This window comes from Martes martes (genome assembly GCF_963455335.1).
Source record: "Martes martes genome assembly, chromosome: 5".
NCBI lineage: Eukaryota > Metazoa > Chordata > Mammalia > Carnivora > Mustelidae > Martes > Martes martes.
The window spans coordinates 123,300,194-123,318,112 of record NC_137892.1 but is presented as its reverse complement, the minus strand read 5'-3'; the positions used below and the strand labels follow the sequence as shown (position 1 = coordinate 123,318,112).

At 44.4% G+C, this 17,919-nt stretch overlaps 1 protein-coding gene across 1 annotated transcript in view; it reads right to left on the bottom strand.

Moving 5' to 3' along the window:
• Positions 1-17,919, bottom strand: part of FAT2 (FAT atypical cadherin 2) — a gene marked incomplete at its 5' end in the record, with an annotated part of 59,008 nt that overhangs the window by 22,365 nt on the left and 18,724 nt on the right. Inside the window, 6 exons of the mRNA XM_080804457.1 lie at positions 785-999; positions 2,922-3,305; positions 5,591-5,824; positions 7,643-7,796; positions 10,160-10,356; positions 12,109-16,167. Of these exons, the coding sequence (XP_080660583.1) occupies positions 785-999; positions 2,922-3,305; positions 5,591-5,824; positions 7,643-7,796; positions 10,160-10,356; positions 12,109-16,167 (5,243 nt within the window). The remainder of the gene's footprint in view (positions 1-784; positions 1,000-2,921; positions 3,306-5,590; positions 5,825-7,642; positions 7,797-10,159; positions 10,357-12,108; positions 16,168-17,919) is intronic.

Genomic DNA, 17,919 nt, shown 5'->3' with positions numbered 1-17,919 from the left:
TTTCAGCATGCCATGGTTCATTCATTTACTCCTTCACTCGTGCTGACGGGGTGCTAGGTCCTGAGCTAGGAAGTGAGGGATGTGCCAAAGTGAATATACCCACAGGAAGTTTAATGTCTAATTTTACGGGTAATTCTAATTTGGGGCAAAGTATGATCAGCTTTATGACAGCACAGAGAACACAGGGATAAATTCTACCTGGGGAGATTAGAAAAGCATTCATGAGTCTCAGAAGGTTAAAGAGGGCTTCTGGGAATGGAGCCATTCCAGGCATGAGCCCAGAGTGTGTGAAAGTACAGAGGCTGTTTAGGGAAAGATACATCTTGTGTGGTTGGAACATAGGATGCATGTCGGAGAGTGAAAGGAGATAAGACCAGAAAGCAGAATAAAGAGGGGTCACAGAGAATCTTGAATATGGGCATACAGAGTTTGGTTTCACTCTGTGTAGTAGGGGAGCATTTACGTGTTTAAATGCAAAGAGGTGTTATTTGGTGCTCCTCCCCCTATACACACACTAATACTCCAGGCCCTTCCCAGACCTTGAAGCCTCTGGTGATTCTCTGGGGTCTCTCCTATGTCCCTATCTATCAGTACCTGATCTAGACCTTATCAAACATAGCCCTGAGACCCTCTGTCATGAGAAACAGCTTGGCCAAGTGGCTGCAAGTCAGAGTTAAATCTATAGTGCATAAATTGATCAATTAACCCATACTCATAAACATCAGGGTGGGGGGAATCCACCCAAGTCCATGTCCCCCCAAAGGGCAAAGTTACATGTCCTTACTGTGAGCACAACGTCACCCACGATGGCATTCTCTAAGACCCTTGTGCTGTACAGATCCTGGGGGAATCTGGGTCGGTGTTCATTGACATCAGTGATGTTGACCACGATTGTGGTCATGTCACTGAGGGAGGAAGAGCCTTTCCGGCTGCATTCTATGGATAGGAAGAACTTGGAGCTTGTCTCAAAATCCAGGCTCTTGTTGACATACAGGATCCCTGAGGAAACAAGAGATGATGGGAGCAATGAAGCATTTGGGACTGCAGAGGCAGAGATCTGAGGGGTCTTGGGCCAAACCCAAGGAGAGGCACAGGGTTGGGAGACAGATCTCCTCTATCTCCTCCACAATCTCTTCCATTTTCTCCTCCACCATTTCCATCATCTCCACCAAGTCCTCCATCATCTCCTTCCTCTCTTCCATCATCTACTCTATCATTTCCTCCATCATCTCCTCTTTCTCCTCCGTCATATCCATCATCTCGTCCTTCATCTCCTCCATCATCTCATCTTTCATCTCTTACCTCACCGTCTTTGCTTTGTTTCCTCATTACCTTCCCCACCCCTCCCCCTTCATCTCCTCTCATTTTCGTTGTTGTCATTCTCAACAGCAGCGTTTCCCTCATTTATCTCTATTTCATTGAAATCTCATTTCAATCTGTAATGCTAAATCTTTCTTATGTAGATCAATAATAATTCTGTAGAGTAGGAACAACTATGGTTCCCATTTTCTAGGTGAGTCAACTGATGCTCTCAAGTTCACCTGGCTAATAATGACAGAACTTAGATTATAAAGTTTTATAATATCCAAAATGTTCAATGAACTGCTAGAGCATAGATTTATTTCTCTGAAATTTGGGAAAGAAGAAGGATTTATCATACTGTTCCTGGATAACCAAATATTTAATGGTAGAAAACTCTTCCTTATGAAAAAATTCTAGTTAGTAAATGAATGAGGAATGATAAAATCAGAAGATCACCATTTTGCTGGCCCTAATGAAATAATTTACCTAGGAAATGATCATGTAAGGTTGCTAAAACCATTAGAAGGACAGCTGACGAAGAACTCTATAATGAATGGGTCAGGCTCATTGTCAATCTTAACCTCAGGAAAACCAAAATTAATTATATAATTAATTATTATATGCCTCCTAACAGTGCCAAGTACAGCCCAGCATCATCTATGAAGCACTATTGCCGCAAAATTAAGCTTGAACCTGATCAAGGTCTTAAATCCAGATGTCATTTATGAGAAATATAGGGGCTAGAGAGATATATGACATCAAAAAGATACAACTACTAGTCAATCCAAAATAGAAAAAAATCTGCCCAACACATGACCCAAGTTTCATTAGTTAAATGATGGGGGAAATAGAGAGGGAGAGGAAAATGTTAGAAATTAAAAGAGACTGAAAATACTGCCTATCAACCAAATGCAATATGTATGCATGGGAGTGGTGGTGAAGGGCAAATGTGAAATCAGATGGGCACACGTCTCCATAGTACAACCATTCAAAAGTACTGCTCAATGATAAGACAGCTGCTCTAGGAGGTAGAGAGTACCATTGCAAGGGTGCTGTGAGGGGGAATCTGACCTGGGCAGCCTCTGAGGCCCTTCCACGAGGTTCTGTGAGTCTGACTTAGACTCTTCTGTGGCTAGGAAGAAAGAAGAGACCGTTTCCTAGTTCTCTTCATGAGAATAAGGGGAGACTCAGCGGGCATGGGGGGAGGTGGATATTTGGGGAGGGCTGTAGGAGGGAAGCAGGTAGCCCTGCCCTGGGAAGCTTATGCCCCAGATTCAAGCAAGTGCTTGGTCACCCAAGGACAGAGAGTGGCCTCAGCCTCCAGGGGCTGGTCTTGAGCTGGGACCATGAAGCTACAAACTGTAGGAAGAGAGTGGGCTGTCAAGCATCCTGGGTGGGGACATGGAGGCATAAGGGGGGTCCCCACATAAGCTGGCCCCAGAGTAGAAGAGGGACTTGGGACCTGGAGAGATGCAGAATGAAGAAAGAACCAAAGAAGTTTTGTCCCAGGAGGGTCTGTATAGGGCACACACACCCCGTGTGTGAAGAAGTCAGTGTTCCCCAAGACCCTGTGTGTGCAGGTGCATGTAGGGGATGGGGCTGCCTCGGCACTGGCTCACCTGTGAGGGCATCCAGGCGGAACCTCCCCTGCTCGTTCCCGCTGACCACACGGTAGCTGGTCTTCTCGGCACTGGGGCGAGTGAGGGTGGCCAGCCGCAGCACCTCTGTGCCAAGCTGGGCGTCCTCGGGCACCTGCACACTATGCTCAGTGTTCAGGAACACAGGCAGATAGTCATCAAGGCCTACCACTGAGACAGTGACCGTGCCCAGAGTAGACAGTGGTATCGGGGTTCCCAGGTCAGAGGCACGGACAGTGAGCTCCAGTGCTTCCTGTGGCCTGACCCGTAGTGGCTTCTCCAGCCGAATCACACCCGTGGTGGCCTCAATGGAAAAATGGCCTTCGGCAGAGTCCGTCAGAGAGTAAACCACCTGGGCATTGGCACCTGTTGGGGAGAGCAAAGGTACAGTTCATACTGAGAGACCCTCCTCCGGCCCCATCTGCAGCGAACTTTCTAGCCACAGGAAGGCCTGGCGCAGAGGGTCCCCACAGAGGCTAACATGCTCAGGCTGTGTTAAGAGTGAGAATCTCTCCCTTGGGGCAAATAATACATTACATATTAATAAAAGTAATTAGTAAAAAAAATAAAGAGTGAGAATCTCTCAGTGGGAGATTCTTTACGGGGGGGGGAGAGGGGGTTCAAGGCTTCATAGAAAGGTTCTTGCGGGTGGGGCATCTGCAAAACTATAAAATTATCTGAAAATGTTTATGTGGAGATTAGAGTCCAAGGCCAGCTTATAAAGTGAAAATTGTGCAAGGTCAAAGCCATCTAGAGCAAGTTCCTTGGTTGTGATAGAACAATTCTATGTCTTGATGGCGGTGGTGGTTACACGACATTCTATGTGGGATAAGACTAAATAGAACTATACACACAAAGACATGTGCTCACATGCACACGTTCAAATGAGTGCATATAAAAACTGGTGAAATCTGAGTAAGGCTTATAATCCAGTTACCAGGAATGTCCCAATACCAATTTCCTACAACAGCTAAAATGACACCATTGGGGGAAGCTGGAGGGGAGTGTGCAGGGGCCTCTCAGTACTCTTTTTGCAACTTCCTATGAGTCTATAATTATGTCAAAATAAAAACTTAAGGAAACACACATACACATGGAAAGTTCTTAGCAAATCAAAACACGCAGTGTTTCTTCACCTCTGGCTCAGAGTCTATTATGTTCTTTGGTTGTGTACTAGATGAAGCAGTAGGGGCGATTGTGTGGGAAGAACACCAGTACTGACTGCTCAGCCGTGAGATCCTCACCCAGTGGGAGGAGTGCGTGCCCTGAGCCTGAGGGTCTCACATCTCACACACACATAGGGGCACACACCCTTTTGGTGGAATGGTGGCAGGAACTGCCTATTACAACGGTGGAATTTACATAAATTAAATGCGCATACCATGCAGTTTCCCCAATATACATTTTTCTGGAGAGACCGTAATTTTTCTAGAGAGGGGGAGCTTCTGGTCAGGCCACATTTGGAATATCTGGGTGGAATATCTGGATTAGAATGATAACAGTTTCGAAGGGTTAATGGTAAACTGGTACAAGGCCACAGGATGTGCCCTGGGAAGAGGGCGTGAGAAGAAGCATGTAATTGAAGAAACTAGGTCTCCTTCACCCAGAAAGGAAAGCTTGGGGCTGGAGAAGATAATCACCACCTCCCGGCCTTGGAAGGGCTCTCATGGGCAGAAGTCTAGGAGATGTGTGTGACTACAGAGGGCCAGACCGGGACTGATGGGTACCAATTCAAAATAGGTAGCACTTGATAATTCTCTGACGTACCGCAAAGGTTGGTAGGGAGCTGCTAGGAAGTGCGGTGGTGGGGGGTGGAATGGGGGGTACCATGGAAAGTGAGTAGAGTAGTTGCCTAGGAACTAGGGAGCTTCCTGTCCCTGAAAGTGTGCAAGTACTAGCTAGTGAGCACTCTAGGGCCTTGTAGCCATTCAATGCCTCTACTCTATTTTCCCCCTCTTGAACCCCTACATCCCTCCCAAAATCTCCCATCTCCTTCAATGCCAAGCTAAAACTCAAGAAAATTGGACATATGCACTGTATATAGACATAAATATATATACACATATATATGCACACACACAAAATGCTTCATGGTGGCAGAAATTATAATTGGTACAATATGGAACAAATACTTGTGCATGAATCTAATTTGCCTTGTAAATTCTAAAGAAAAGGAATTAACTCTGGTGCAAATAGTGTCATTAAAATGCAAATGTAAAATACTGAGGATGATTCCACTTTATTGTATAGAAAATGGATCAAGGAATTTAATAAGCTTAATAGAGTTTGTGCCCCAATTCCTTTCTTGTGGCAAATTAATTGGAGTTGAATAGTTTCAATTGGTGTATTTCAGATTGGATGTTTGCATTTAAAATGTTCTGAGTGTAAATGGCAGAATTGAAAGGGCTCCAGGCCTGAGAGCCAGTGAGAAACAATGAGGCTGAAAGGCCCTATACAGGCCTCAAAACATTGCCCAAATCTTTTGTCACCTAGCACTTAGGTATGCGGTTTGTGGGCAAACATTTTCCTCTTGTGAGTGTTCATGGACTCAGTAAGGAGGCAGAGCCCTTGCCAAATCCCAGAGCAACACACAGTCAAACCCTCACCCCAGGCGACCCTGTGAGTGAACAGCCTCCAATCTTCCTCCTCACCTTGGTCAGGATCCCGGGCCAACACCACAGCTACGGGAGTCTTAACCGTGGTGTTGTCGAAGACAGCCACAGCACAGTGGCTGGGGAAGAAATGGGGGGCGTTGTCATTCACATCCTCCACATGGAGGATCACATCTGCCTGGCATGATTGGCCACCTCCATCTGTCGCCTTGGCAACAAGGCTATACATATCCTTCTTCTCTCGGTCCAGGGCTGTAAGGGTGGTCAGCTCCCCTGGCCAGAGAAACGACAGCAGGTGAGCTTTCCCTGGGGCACATTACTCCAGCACTTGCCTTCTAGGTATCTATGCAAGACAACCAGAGGCAGACAGGGTTTTGTCACTCCGTGACATAAAGGGGTCAGTCCTGCCTACAGTACGGTTAGGAAAGAAGTTCAGTCCCACGCCTGTCTACCTCCCTAATTCCTCACCAACAAGCTACAAAGAGGCACGACATTTTTAAAGGGCAAGGAGGCAATTTCTAACAACACATAAAATGTGTTTATCCTTTGGTTCACAATTACATATCCAGTGGAAGAGTCAACCCACGGATAAAAACGTATATATGAAGATATTCTCTCCAGCATTGTTTATAATGGCAGCATACTGAAAATACTATGTATGTCTTTCAAAAAGGAACTGGCTGAATAGATCATGATTTAGCCATACAGTAAAATACTGTGCAGCCTAGAAGGAATTATGGTAGAGTTTTATGTGATGCCTTGTTACTACCTCCAAGGTGTTGCTATATGAAAAAAAAAAAGCAAGCCACAAAATGGTATTCTAAAGTGCTTATCTTTGGGGGGGATTGTTATCATACAGACTTTCCAATTTCTGCATAATATATGCCTACAGCATTTGAATTTTTATACAATGAGCATGTATTATTTCCATATTGAGAAAAACCACCCAGCATTTTTTTTTTCAAGACCCCACCAATCATCCTGCAGCTGAACAAACAGCAGCAGAGAGAGATTAGGTAACCTTCCTGGGGTGACTCAGCATGCCCATGCTGGAATGAAAAAGGACAATATTGTCTTCTATCTATCCAGACATCTTCCTGGGACACCACTCACCTACCACCTCCCTGCTCAGGAATCTCCAAGCCATCCTTTGAACTACTGGTTCTAAGCCAAGTTCAGCAGCTAGTCCTCTGTGACCTGGGCCTTCTGTCCTGCCCGTCCCCATACTCTCCCCCATAGCATCAGGACAGGGATCCCACTGTGGGGTTGCTCTTCCAAAGGAAGCAGACCTCACCCTGTCTTCTCTACCAGACTCTCACAGCCCAACCTCTCCCGGGTATTGGTGGTCTACCCTGCAGGGCTCTCTGCTTCCACCTCTGTGCTTTGCCCTCTAACTATAATGACAATGGCAACCATATCTACTGAGCTCTTATAATGTGCCAGACCTGCTCAGGACTTCTGTATACTTCATCTCTTGGGATTTTTACAATAATACATTGAGGTCTGCAACATATGCCTCTTGAGATCATGTCCTTGACCATGAAGCTCATCTGCCCAAATCCTCTAGTGTCTCTAAAGGAGGGATTTTCACCCCCATCCCCACCTTTGGCCTCTCTCCGCCCCTCTCTGCACAAGTTTCTTGTCTTCCATCATGACCTCAGATGTATGCACTCTTTCCTAAAATAAAGTTCTTGTATAAATTATCCTTCTGCCTTGAGAATCCATCCCTACTACTCCCTTAAGTCTGCTCCCAAGCACCCCTCCTCACTCCTGCCAAACCTCCCCTTAGCATCCTGCATTTTTTTCTTAACTCAGCACATTTCAAACCACTGATTCAATAACTGCCTTTCCCACAAGACCCAGATCTTATCTGTCTGTTGATTATGTCCCCACCATCTAGTGCAATGCTTGGCACATGCTGCCAATATGTTTGCTGAGTGAATGGATGGATGATTGGATGGATGGATGGGTGGATGGATGGATGGGTGGATGGATAGGTGAATTTCTGTTTCTTCTCTAAGGAACCTAGCATGGTATTGGGCACTTAATTAAATAAGTTCTTAGTTTGATCCTACAGCTCAGGAAACCCACCTGTATGAGGATCCAGCTTAAATTCATCTGCCCCAGGACCATGCAGAGAATATGTGATCTGAGCATTGGTATCAGAATCCAAGTCTGTTGCAGAAACTTTCAAGATGAAGTGTCCTGGAGATATATCTTCACTGATTTTGCCAGTATAGAGAAGCTGGAAATGGAAGAAAAAGAAGAGGGAGATTATGGAAGATACACCTAGATCGAGAGAGAGGCAAAGTGACAGGGGAGACAGAAGCTGAGAGAGATCAGAAAGCAAGATGGGGAAGAGGGAAAGAGAGAATCAGGGCAGGGGTGAAACAAAGAGAATAAGTTGAAAAATGCAAGGAAATGGAGATTAAAAACAAGAAGCAGGATGACAAGAGGACTAGTCAGAAAAGACAGAATGAGTGAGAATTCCACCAATGAAAACCCACAGTTGGAGCTAGAAGGACCTACTCCTACCACCTACTCCACAGGGGCCCTTCGAGAATTCTGGATGAGGTTGAGATGGGCCCGATTTGAGGCATTCTGGAAGGTGTCAACTCAAGCTACTCACTCCAGGCCAAGCATCCTCGTCTCTGTGATAAGGCCATGCTGTCATGCTCACCCCCTGTCCACACCGCAAACAGACTCTTGGCCGTTTGAATCAGGTCTGGACCGCCATGGCCCTCAGGGCCTGTCCCACCCTCCCTCCACTGTAGGTGCCTTCATAGCAGGTGATGTGGCACAGGGGAGAGGCTGGAGCTCCCTGGAAGCCCAGTGTTTCTATAGCTGCTGTCTCTGGGGACAGGCTCCAAGCAAACTGGTTTCCCCCACTGCAGAGTGTAGGTGAACATGAACCTCTGTAAGTTCATGTAAGCTCTGGATGGAGGTTTTGAGCCTGAGTGGGCTGTAGAGATGGACTCCACAAGCCTCCTTTCCCTGGCTCTAGTGATGCTGTTGACCACCTGTGGGAAGGCCAGGGTGGGTTTGATCCTGGCCTCCTCCAACATGGGGAGGATGCAGGCTGGTTGTAAGACTGTCTAAGGGAAAGAGGAAGAAAGTGTGGCCACCATCCTCCCTAAAAGGGCTGCCCTTCTGAGACCACCCAGAAGATGGTCATCTTGGATCCTGCAAAGGCATTTTCCATGCATCCTGATAACATAGGTTCTCTTTTTCTACTATGATTTTATGTGGTTAGAGTGTAAAAGACAGAGGAAGAAAAGGTGATGGGACATGTGTATTTTTTTTGTTACAAGGTCTGTATTACTTACATGTGTGCAAATAAGTAAAGTGTATATATGCAAATACATGTGTAAGTATGTTTGTGGGAGTTACATACATATATTTCCATGTATGGCTGGGTATACAGAATGATGAGTGTTGTGGGTATATAGGTATATGCTTATGTATCTGGTTGTTATATGTATAGGTATTTGCATGTATATATAGAGTTGTAGATGATCCTTTGTGTATGGGTATATGGGTGAGTATATGTAAGTTTGCATTTATGTATATATACTAAATGGCTAGATTTTTTAATGTAAATTTGAATTATTGTAACTGAAAATGTTATAAAAGTAAAATGTTAATAGTTTAACTTTATCCGAAAACTTTGAGGTAATGCAAATCCCCCAAAAGTTAAAAACTATCTACTGTATTTTAAAAAATATGTTTAAACACAAAGCTATAGGACAATGATTGTTCATTTATGTCCTCTAAGAACACAGTTCCTTCCCTAACACACACAGACACACACTACCACCACCATTCAACATTTGTTTTCACAGGAAATTTAGGGTTGAATTAAATGAAGTCCTCAGCAAAAATGTAACTGTCCTGTCTGCATGTTTGTGTATACATATCACCTTAAGGAGGGCATCTGTGGTGGTCTCTATCACCCATGTAGATGTGGGGATATGCATAATATGGGCATGGGGGCAGTGTGAGGTGTCTCTGAGGGCAGTTATCTTTGGATGTATTTGATAATGAGCCCAAGCTGAGTGGTGGAGGGATTTTCCCACTGGGCACAGCAGACTGGAGGATGAAGAAGTTACTTTTCTGGGGGCGCCTGGGTGGCTCAGTGGGTTAAAGCCTCTGCCTTCGGCTCAGGTCATGATCCCAGTGCCCTGGGATCGAGCCCTGCGTCGGGCTCTCTGCTCAGTGGGGGGAGCCTGCTTCCTCCTCTCTAACTCTGCCTGCCTCTCTGCCTACTTGTAATCTCTGTCTGTCAAATAAATAAATAAATTTTTTTTTAAAAAAGTTACTTTTCTGGATATATTTTGCAGAGAGTGACTTTTGAAGGGAATGTAGGGGTAGAAGTATGAACCAAAAGTTCTAAAGAGCTTGGTGACATCCCTTTGCCGGGGAGGAAGGGGTGGAATTACCCAGAATGCACCCTGCCTAGGACACTAGTCTGAGGCTAGCTGAGGAGAAGCAAGGACTGATCAGTGATGCCCAGCTTCAGAGATAGTCCCCTGAGTCTTCCTCCTTCCTTTTGGCCTTCACTCTAGCTTCTTTGCCTCTAATGCCACCTCACCCTCACAAGGCTCTCACCTGTGAGCATTGTGGGCTGTTATCATTGATGTCCAGGACGAAGATCTCTACAAGGACTGAAGCCTGGAACTTGCCATCAGAAGCTGTGATTCTGAGCAAGTACTTGGCGGTGTGTTCACGGTCCAGGGTCTTCCTTGAGAAAATCCTCCATTCATCTCCAGCTTGACTGATGCCAAACTGGCCCAAGGGATCTCCCTCTAAAAAGATGGACAGAGCTTCCAGAGTCAAGGAATAGGAATGAACCAGACTTTGTGCCTTAGGTGGCTGCCCACATGACAATTTTTTAAAGGATTTCTAGGAAAGACAAAAATTTCCTCCCTTAACTAGAGACCCACAGTTCTATATTGAGTCAGTTATTTGGTGTTACAAGGGTTCTTCTGACTTCAAACGCCTCCTATTAAGTGGAATTATCACTGTGAGAAGCACCACTCTAAAATATGTAGCTGAGGTACAGGTTTCTTATTTTTTTGTGCTTTGGGAAGACTGGGGGAAGTCAAAAAGAAACATATTTCAATTTTATACAAAAACCTTCTTATATCTAGTATCTGTTCAACAGTAGAGGAGTGGGAAGTGATCGACAACACTAAGCTCTCTGAGGTTTTATTTTACCAGTGAGGACACCAACTAAGTGGAGGTTCCCATGGATCATTAGGTTTGCTTCTGAGTCATCTTTCCTTGACCCCAATCAGTGATAGAGGAGATGGATTTATGAGATTCCAAGATTCCAGAGTTCTAAGACTCAACTATTCCAGGAATTGATGATCTACTGACATTTATTCTATTACTCAGAGATGTTAAGACTTCGTGTTTTTCATAGTCTGATATTATAAGATTCTATTTCCCTAAACTTCCATATTTCTAATGACACTGTTCCAGGAACTGTTTCTATAAGAGTCTATGATTCTTGGTTGGAACTTTAGGTTCATTAATTTCCGGTCAGAGAGATGTGGTAGCAGATGGAGCCATGTCTATAGGGATGGGATGACATGGCACCTGGGATAGGGGGAAAGGGACACTAAGAAGTAAAGAAACTCCTAGGATGCATGGGTGCCTACCCTCGGCTCAGGTCATGATCCCACCTGGGATCGCGTCTGGCATTGGGCTCCCTGCTCAGTGGAGAGCCTGCTTCTTCCTCTGCCCCAGCTTATGCTCTCTCTCTCTCTTTCTCTCTTTCTCTCTTTCTCTCTCTCTCTCTGACAAATAAATAAATAAAATCTTTTTTAAAAGAGAGAGAGAAAAGTAAAGAAAGTCTTTTTTGGCCACTGGCTAGCTGGACCACTAGACCGGTCACTGGACCGGGGCTGGGGTAATTTAGGTTTGCAGTAGGTATCCACTGGGGAAAATAGTTCATAGGGTGTGGTTTTAATCCCAGACCTGACTCAAGCTTGAAGTGTGACCTTGGTTGAGTTTCTGCTCCTATCTGTGTGTGAAATGAAGGACTGAGCTGGAATCATATCTATGGAAGGGTTTTTACTCTAACACTTAAGTCTTGTGATTAACTTAAGGAGTGTTTCTAGTATCCACAACTTGCTCTAGGTGGAATACACTCCACAAGGACGTCAGCTGACAAGAGTTTTCATGGATCACACCATTACTGATGTCTTCTCCATCCCCTAGAAGCTGAGACCATTTACAGTATCTCCCTTATATTCTGTCTACTCTGCCTAAAGAAATAAGAAATTCTCTCTACAAAACACTTTCCAATTTATAGGAAGCTCTCAAGAGATTTTTCAAGTTAGATCTTACAAGCATCCTTGTAAGGTGAATGAGAACAGGCATGCAAAGTCTATAGATGAAGCAACCAAGGTCCTGGAAGGTTAATTGATCTATGCAAGGTCACATCACTAATAGGTGGCAGAGCCAGGACTTGAATCCATGTCTTAGGGCACCTCCTACTGTACTTTTTTCAGTGTACCCCAGTGCTTCCATTCCAATACAGTTATCCTTACCTGTGATATAGCAGGTGACCTGTCTGTTCTGCTCAGAGATATCAGCATCCAAGGTTTTAAGAGTGACCACAAGTTCACCAGGTTCATTGTTCTCAACCACAGATCCTCTGTAGTCTTCAGAAGCAAATTGGGGAGCGTTGTCATTCTCATCTGTAATGGAGACTTCAACAAGAACCTGAGAAGATAGCTGGATGGTCCTTCCATGGTCATAGGCCACCACATAAAAACGGTAGTTCTGGTGGGTCTCACAGTCAAGTTCCTGGAGTGTGGTGATCCAGCCAGTCTCACTGTCAATGGCAAAGAGCTCATGGATATTGCTACCAGGGTCCACTGGCAGCCTGTAGCTCACCTGGCCATCACTGCCAGTGTCCTCGTCATTGGCAGTCACTTGAATGACTGAGGTCCCCACTGGCATATTCTCAGTGAGAACAGCCTTGTAGGGATCAGCCTCAAATATAGGCCTATTGTCATTGACATCTTTCACTTGGATATTGACAGAGACCAAGGAAACCAAGTGAGTATCATTATGGGGACAATGTGCCATTAAATCAATCTGGTACCATTTGGTGGACTCATAGTCCATGGCCTTTCTCACCTTTAGAACTCCTGTGTTTCGGTCCAAGGAGAAGACACCATCCTTGTTGCTTTCTGGTGTAGTGCCCTGCACTAGACTATAGATGACTGGATCTTGAGCAGCCACTGCTTTAACAGAACCAACTTCAGACCCTTCTGGAAGATCTTCAGATGCAGAGAAAGTATACAGAGGTTCAGAAAATTTGGGCAAGGATACTTCATTAGGAACCACCTGAAGTCGTAACAGGACCAGGGAGTTCCAGTGAGGAGGGCCCCCATCTTGGGCTTTGATTTTTAAGTCAAAGGCCCGATTTTCCAATCCCACCAAGCTCTCCTTCACCTTGACAACACCAGTAGTTGGGTTGACTTCAATGACTTCTTCATCCAAGTCCTCCATTGAGTCCACTGAGTAGGTGACATCTGCATTCTGACCCTCGTCTGCATCGTAGGCCAACACCTGAATAACTGGGGAATCTTTACTGACATTGGACTGAATGGACACTGTGTACTCAGATGCTTTAAATTGTGGAGGGTTGTCATTTTCATCTGTCAGGATGATCTTTACAGTGCAGAAGGCCACTCTTCCTCCTCCATCCTGAGCCATGACTTTAATAGCAATAACTCTTTCTGTTGAATTTTCCCGATCCAGTTTCTGCAGAGTGGTGATCTGGCCATTAGGGTTTATGGAAAACTTCTCACCTGCTAGTTTATTGATGATGGTATAATCTACAGTACCATAGGGACCACTATCTTTATCTATGGCTAGCAACTCAATCACCTTTGTTCCCACCTTTGCATTCTCTGCTAATTCTGCCTCATAAACATGCTGCTGGAACTCTGGGCTGTACTTGTTGGCATTTGTAGTGTTGATATACACTGGCACAGTTGCCTGAAAGACCCCATCAGAAGCACCTACCCTCAAATTGTAAGAAGAGTCCAGGTTCTTTTTGCAAAGGTTAAACATAGAAATTATTCCTGATGAGCTGTTAATGGAGAAATGCCTGTCCTGATTGCCAGAAAGAATCAGGTACTCCAGATGGGAGGTGTCCCTGCTGTCAGGGTCAAGAGCTTGGACTTTAAGAACCAGGTGTCCACAGGTTGCCAGCTCACTGACATTGGCTTCATACTGAGGTTGCCTGAACTCTGGGGGGTTATCATTGATATCAGATACATTAACAACCACAAGAGTTTCACCAGTGAGTGGGGGGTCTCCTCTATCCATGGCCCTGACCTTCACATGAAAGTGTTGTTGAGTTTCATAATCCAGCTCTTGAACTGTGGACATCTCCCCTGTGCTCCCATTGATCTGGAAGAATTTGGAAATATCTGAACCATCCTCTACGATCTGATAGGAGACATCACGGTTCTTTCCTGAATCCTGGTCAGAAGCCAACAGTTGGATTACAGGAGTCTGAGCAGGCAAGCCTTCTGAGATTGAAGTAGTGTAGACCAATTGAGAAAAAGTGGGAGGATTATCATTGATGTCCTCCACCAGAACTTCCACCGTGGCCTCAGAAAATGACCCCAAAGCTGTGTCTGTGGCTCTGACTGTGAACACATGTTTGGTCTTAGATTCATAGTCCAAAGGGCCTGTTACTGTTAGAACTCCAGTCTTAAAGTCAGTGGTGAAGAGCATCAGGGGCTCTTCCTCCACAATGTTGTAAATGAGTCGGAGTCCCTCTGGACTTCGGGCCTGGGTGTGGAGAATTGGCGTATAGAGTGTGATATTTTCAGGCACTCTCACTTTGTAGTAAGGGCTCTGAAACAGTGGGTTGGATTTATTTCTCACAGTGACAAGTACCTCTTCCTCAGTCTGGAGGGATGGGGTTCCTCCATCCCGAGCAATGACTTTGAGGTGATACTTATTTAAAGCTTGATAGTCAAAGGGTTTCTTCAGTGATATGTCCCCAAGATAGGGGTCTATTCGAAAATATGTGTAATCTTCTGCAAATGAGTATGTTACAGCACCATTTACCCCCAAGTCCTGGTCAGTGGCAGACACCTGAAAGAGGACATCCCCTGGCTCTGTGCCATCTTGGATAATTGTGTAGTAGGGCAGGTGCTTAAATTGAGGGGGATTGTCATTGACATCCTCAACAGAGACTCTGACCAGAGCCTGAGCCACCCGCTGAGGGGTCCGATTGTCCCTCAATTCCACTGCCACCTCATAAGTGTCCTGCTCTTCTCTGTCAAACACCATACCTCTTGTCTGCAACACACCTGCTGATCTGACCATATGAAACATATCTGTGCCATTCAACAGGAAGTAGGAAAGAGTGTCATTCAAGTGATTGCCCTGGGCGCCAAGAATCACCACTGCCTTTCTATCCTGTAAGTTCTCCTTCACTGTTGCCCTATAGACAATCTGATCAAACTGTAAACTTGTGTTAGGGGCTTGTGTCAAAAAAATTTTTACAAGTGCAGTATCTTGATACAGGCCATCAGAAGCCCTGATAGTGAGCTCCCTAGAGACCCCCAGGAAAGCAGGATTCAGTACAGATATACGACCTGTGGTGGAATGGATGGCAACAGCTTCATCAGCATTGCCACTTTTGATACTATAATTGACTTCTGAGTCATCGTCGCTGGCCCGCACGATGAGGAGCTCCATACCCCGATGGATGGGCTTCACTACTGCTACTTCATATACATGGTCTGAGAACCTGGGAGGAGAGTCATTTACATCTCTGACATTGATGATAACCTGGACAGGCCTGGATGCAAATAAGGTAGGGTTTCCTTGGTCATGGACGTAGATGCTGAATTGGAAAGAAGGCATGCTCTCATAATCCATCTCTGATATGATGATTAGGGTTCCCATGCTGGGATCAATTTTGAAAAACTTCAAAGCCTCTGGCTCCAAAATTTCATAGACCAACAAGGAATTAGCTTCTTCGTCACTGTCAGAAGCACGAATCACAAGGGGGTTGTTGTTTTCATCCTTGATCATGCTGTACAGAGGAGCTGCTTCACTAACTTGGCCCACAAAAATGGACTTTAAGAACGTGGGAGCATTGTCATTTTCATCAATGATGTAAACAAGAGCCATGACATCAGTAAATGCACCTGCCATATTGCTGCCTCGGATTTTCAGCTGATAAGATGAAATTTTCTCATGGTCCAGTTTCTTCTGGGTGGAAATGAGGCCAGAATATGAGTTCATGGAGAATACACCATCCTTATTTCCCTCTCTTAACTCATAGGTAACTTCTGAGGAGCTTGTGGCTGACACAAGGAGGATTGGGGAGCCAACAGGGATTGATTCGGGGATCTCTACGAAGTACTCAGCTTTGGAGAAGATGGGGGCACTGCTCTCTGAGGGGTAGACATTAATGATCACCGTAGCCAGGTCATACCACTGTGGGGAGCCTTGATCTTCTGCCTTGACTGTCAGACTATACCGGGCATGATTTGCCTGATCAAGTTTCTGGGCCAGAGTGATGGTGCCTAGCAGGGTATCAATGTTGAAGAAACCCTCGCTGTTCCCTGAAACAAAAGGCAAGACAAACTGAAATTTGCCACATGTTCAAGATATACTTTCTAGATCAGTAAAAAGGCTATCACACAAAACTTGGACAGGACAAACATCTACATCCTGTGTTACCATGGATCTAGTTATGATGTAGTTTATAAGGAAGATACCTACTTTATAAAATACCTTACATGGGGTACATAGTAGGTACTCCATAAGTGACAGCTTAAATGATCACTCGGTTTTGGGGTCACAACTTAAGCTGTGAACCAGAGCTGCAGAAGGTCTTGAAAGCAAAAAAAAGGAAACGTATGCTTTGTAGGAAAAGCACACTCCACTCTATTTCAGTTGTGCCTTTTATAGGAGAGAATTAAAACACTACTCCGTCTGTTCCCCGTATAGTCTATGGTGGGAAGATCCTTCCATGTCAGGCTTTGGGGTTGAGTGGCACAGAGTTAAGTGGGGAGGGACTGGATAGAACACCCAGACCTTGAGGTTCCTGATCAAATGCCCTTTCTACCACTCCCAGATTTCCTAAACTTCAGGCATTGTCACATTGCCTTTACAATTTTCTCACTACCCAGCCCCTACTTTTACTCTTTTGAATTATTATTGAATGGATATTTTCCTTTAAATTGACTCATTGTCTTAAATTGAAAATATTTTAACAGACTTTTGTATCGCTGCTTTGAAAAAGAAAATCATTATTGCTTGCCATAAATCAGAGGTTACCATAGAAACAAGACAGTGGGAAAAATATCTTATTAAAATCTGGATAAAATCTATTGCTTGCTAAAGGATGTGAGCCTGAGACCTATCCTCTTTCTATGGTAAAAACAAAGAGTAGAAAGTGTTAGAGAAGAATTAAAGAGATTCTAGGACCCAGGGAAAGCTTTGTCTTTGACTAATCAATAAATGGTGCTGGGAAAACTGGCCAGCCATATGTAGAAGAATGAAACTTGACCATTCTCTTACACCGTACACAAAGATAAACTCGAAATGGATAAAAGACCTCAACGTGAGACAGGAATCCATCAGAATCCTCGAGGAGAACATAGGCAGTAACCTCTTTGATATCAGCCACAGCAACTTCTTTCAAGATATGTCTCCAAAGGCGAGGGAAGCCCAAATGAGAATAAAAGGGGAGTACTTTCTCCACATCTGGTAGCCTGTTTTTTGTAGCCCTTTTAAAATTTAATATTTATTTTGATGAATGCATAATAACATTTCAAATTTAAGTTTCAAGGAAAGTTATAGTTATACAATATTATATGATTCACAAAAAATAATGTTGAAAATTAATTTTATTTCCCTAAAAAAAAAAGTGTCTCAAAGTTATCACAGTTTTAAAAGTCTGACCTTATTTAGACAACAACACTCCCTCCCCCCTTCCCCTCTCCCTCCCTCCTTCCCTCCTTCCCTCTCTCTTTCTCTTTATGGTAAGAACAGACATGAAAGCTCCCTCTTAATAAATGTTTAAGGATATAGCAAAATATTGCTAACTATAGGCACTATGTCATATGGCAGATTTCTAGAATTTCATCTTGCATAACTGACACTCCCCCCCTCCAGTTTTACTGAGATATAATTGACATATGATGTTGTGTTGGTTTAAGGTATACAACATAACGATTTGATATACATATACATTGCAAAGTGATTGTCAAAATAAGTTTAGCTGACATCCATCATCTCACATAGGCACATTTTTTTCTTATAATGAGATGATTACCTATTTAATGCCATGGCTCAGTAACACCTGAATA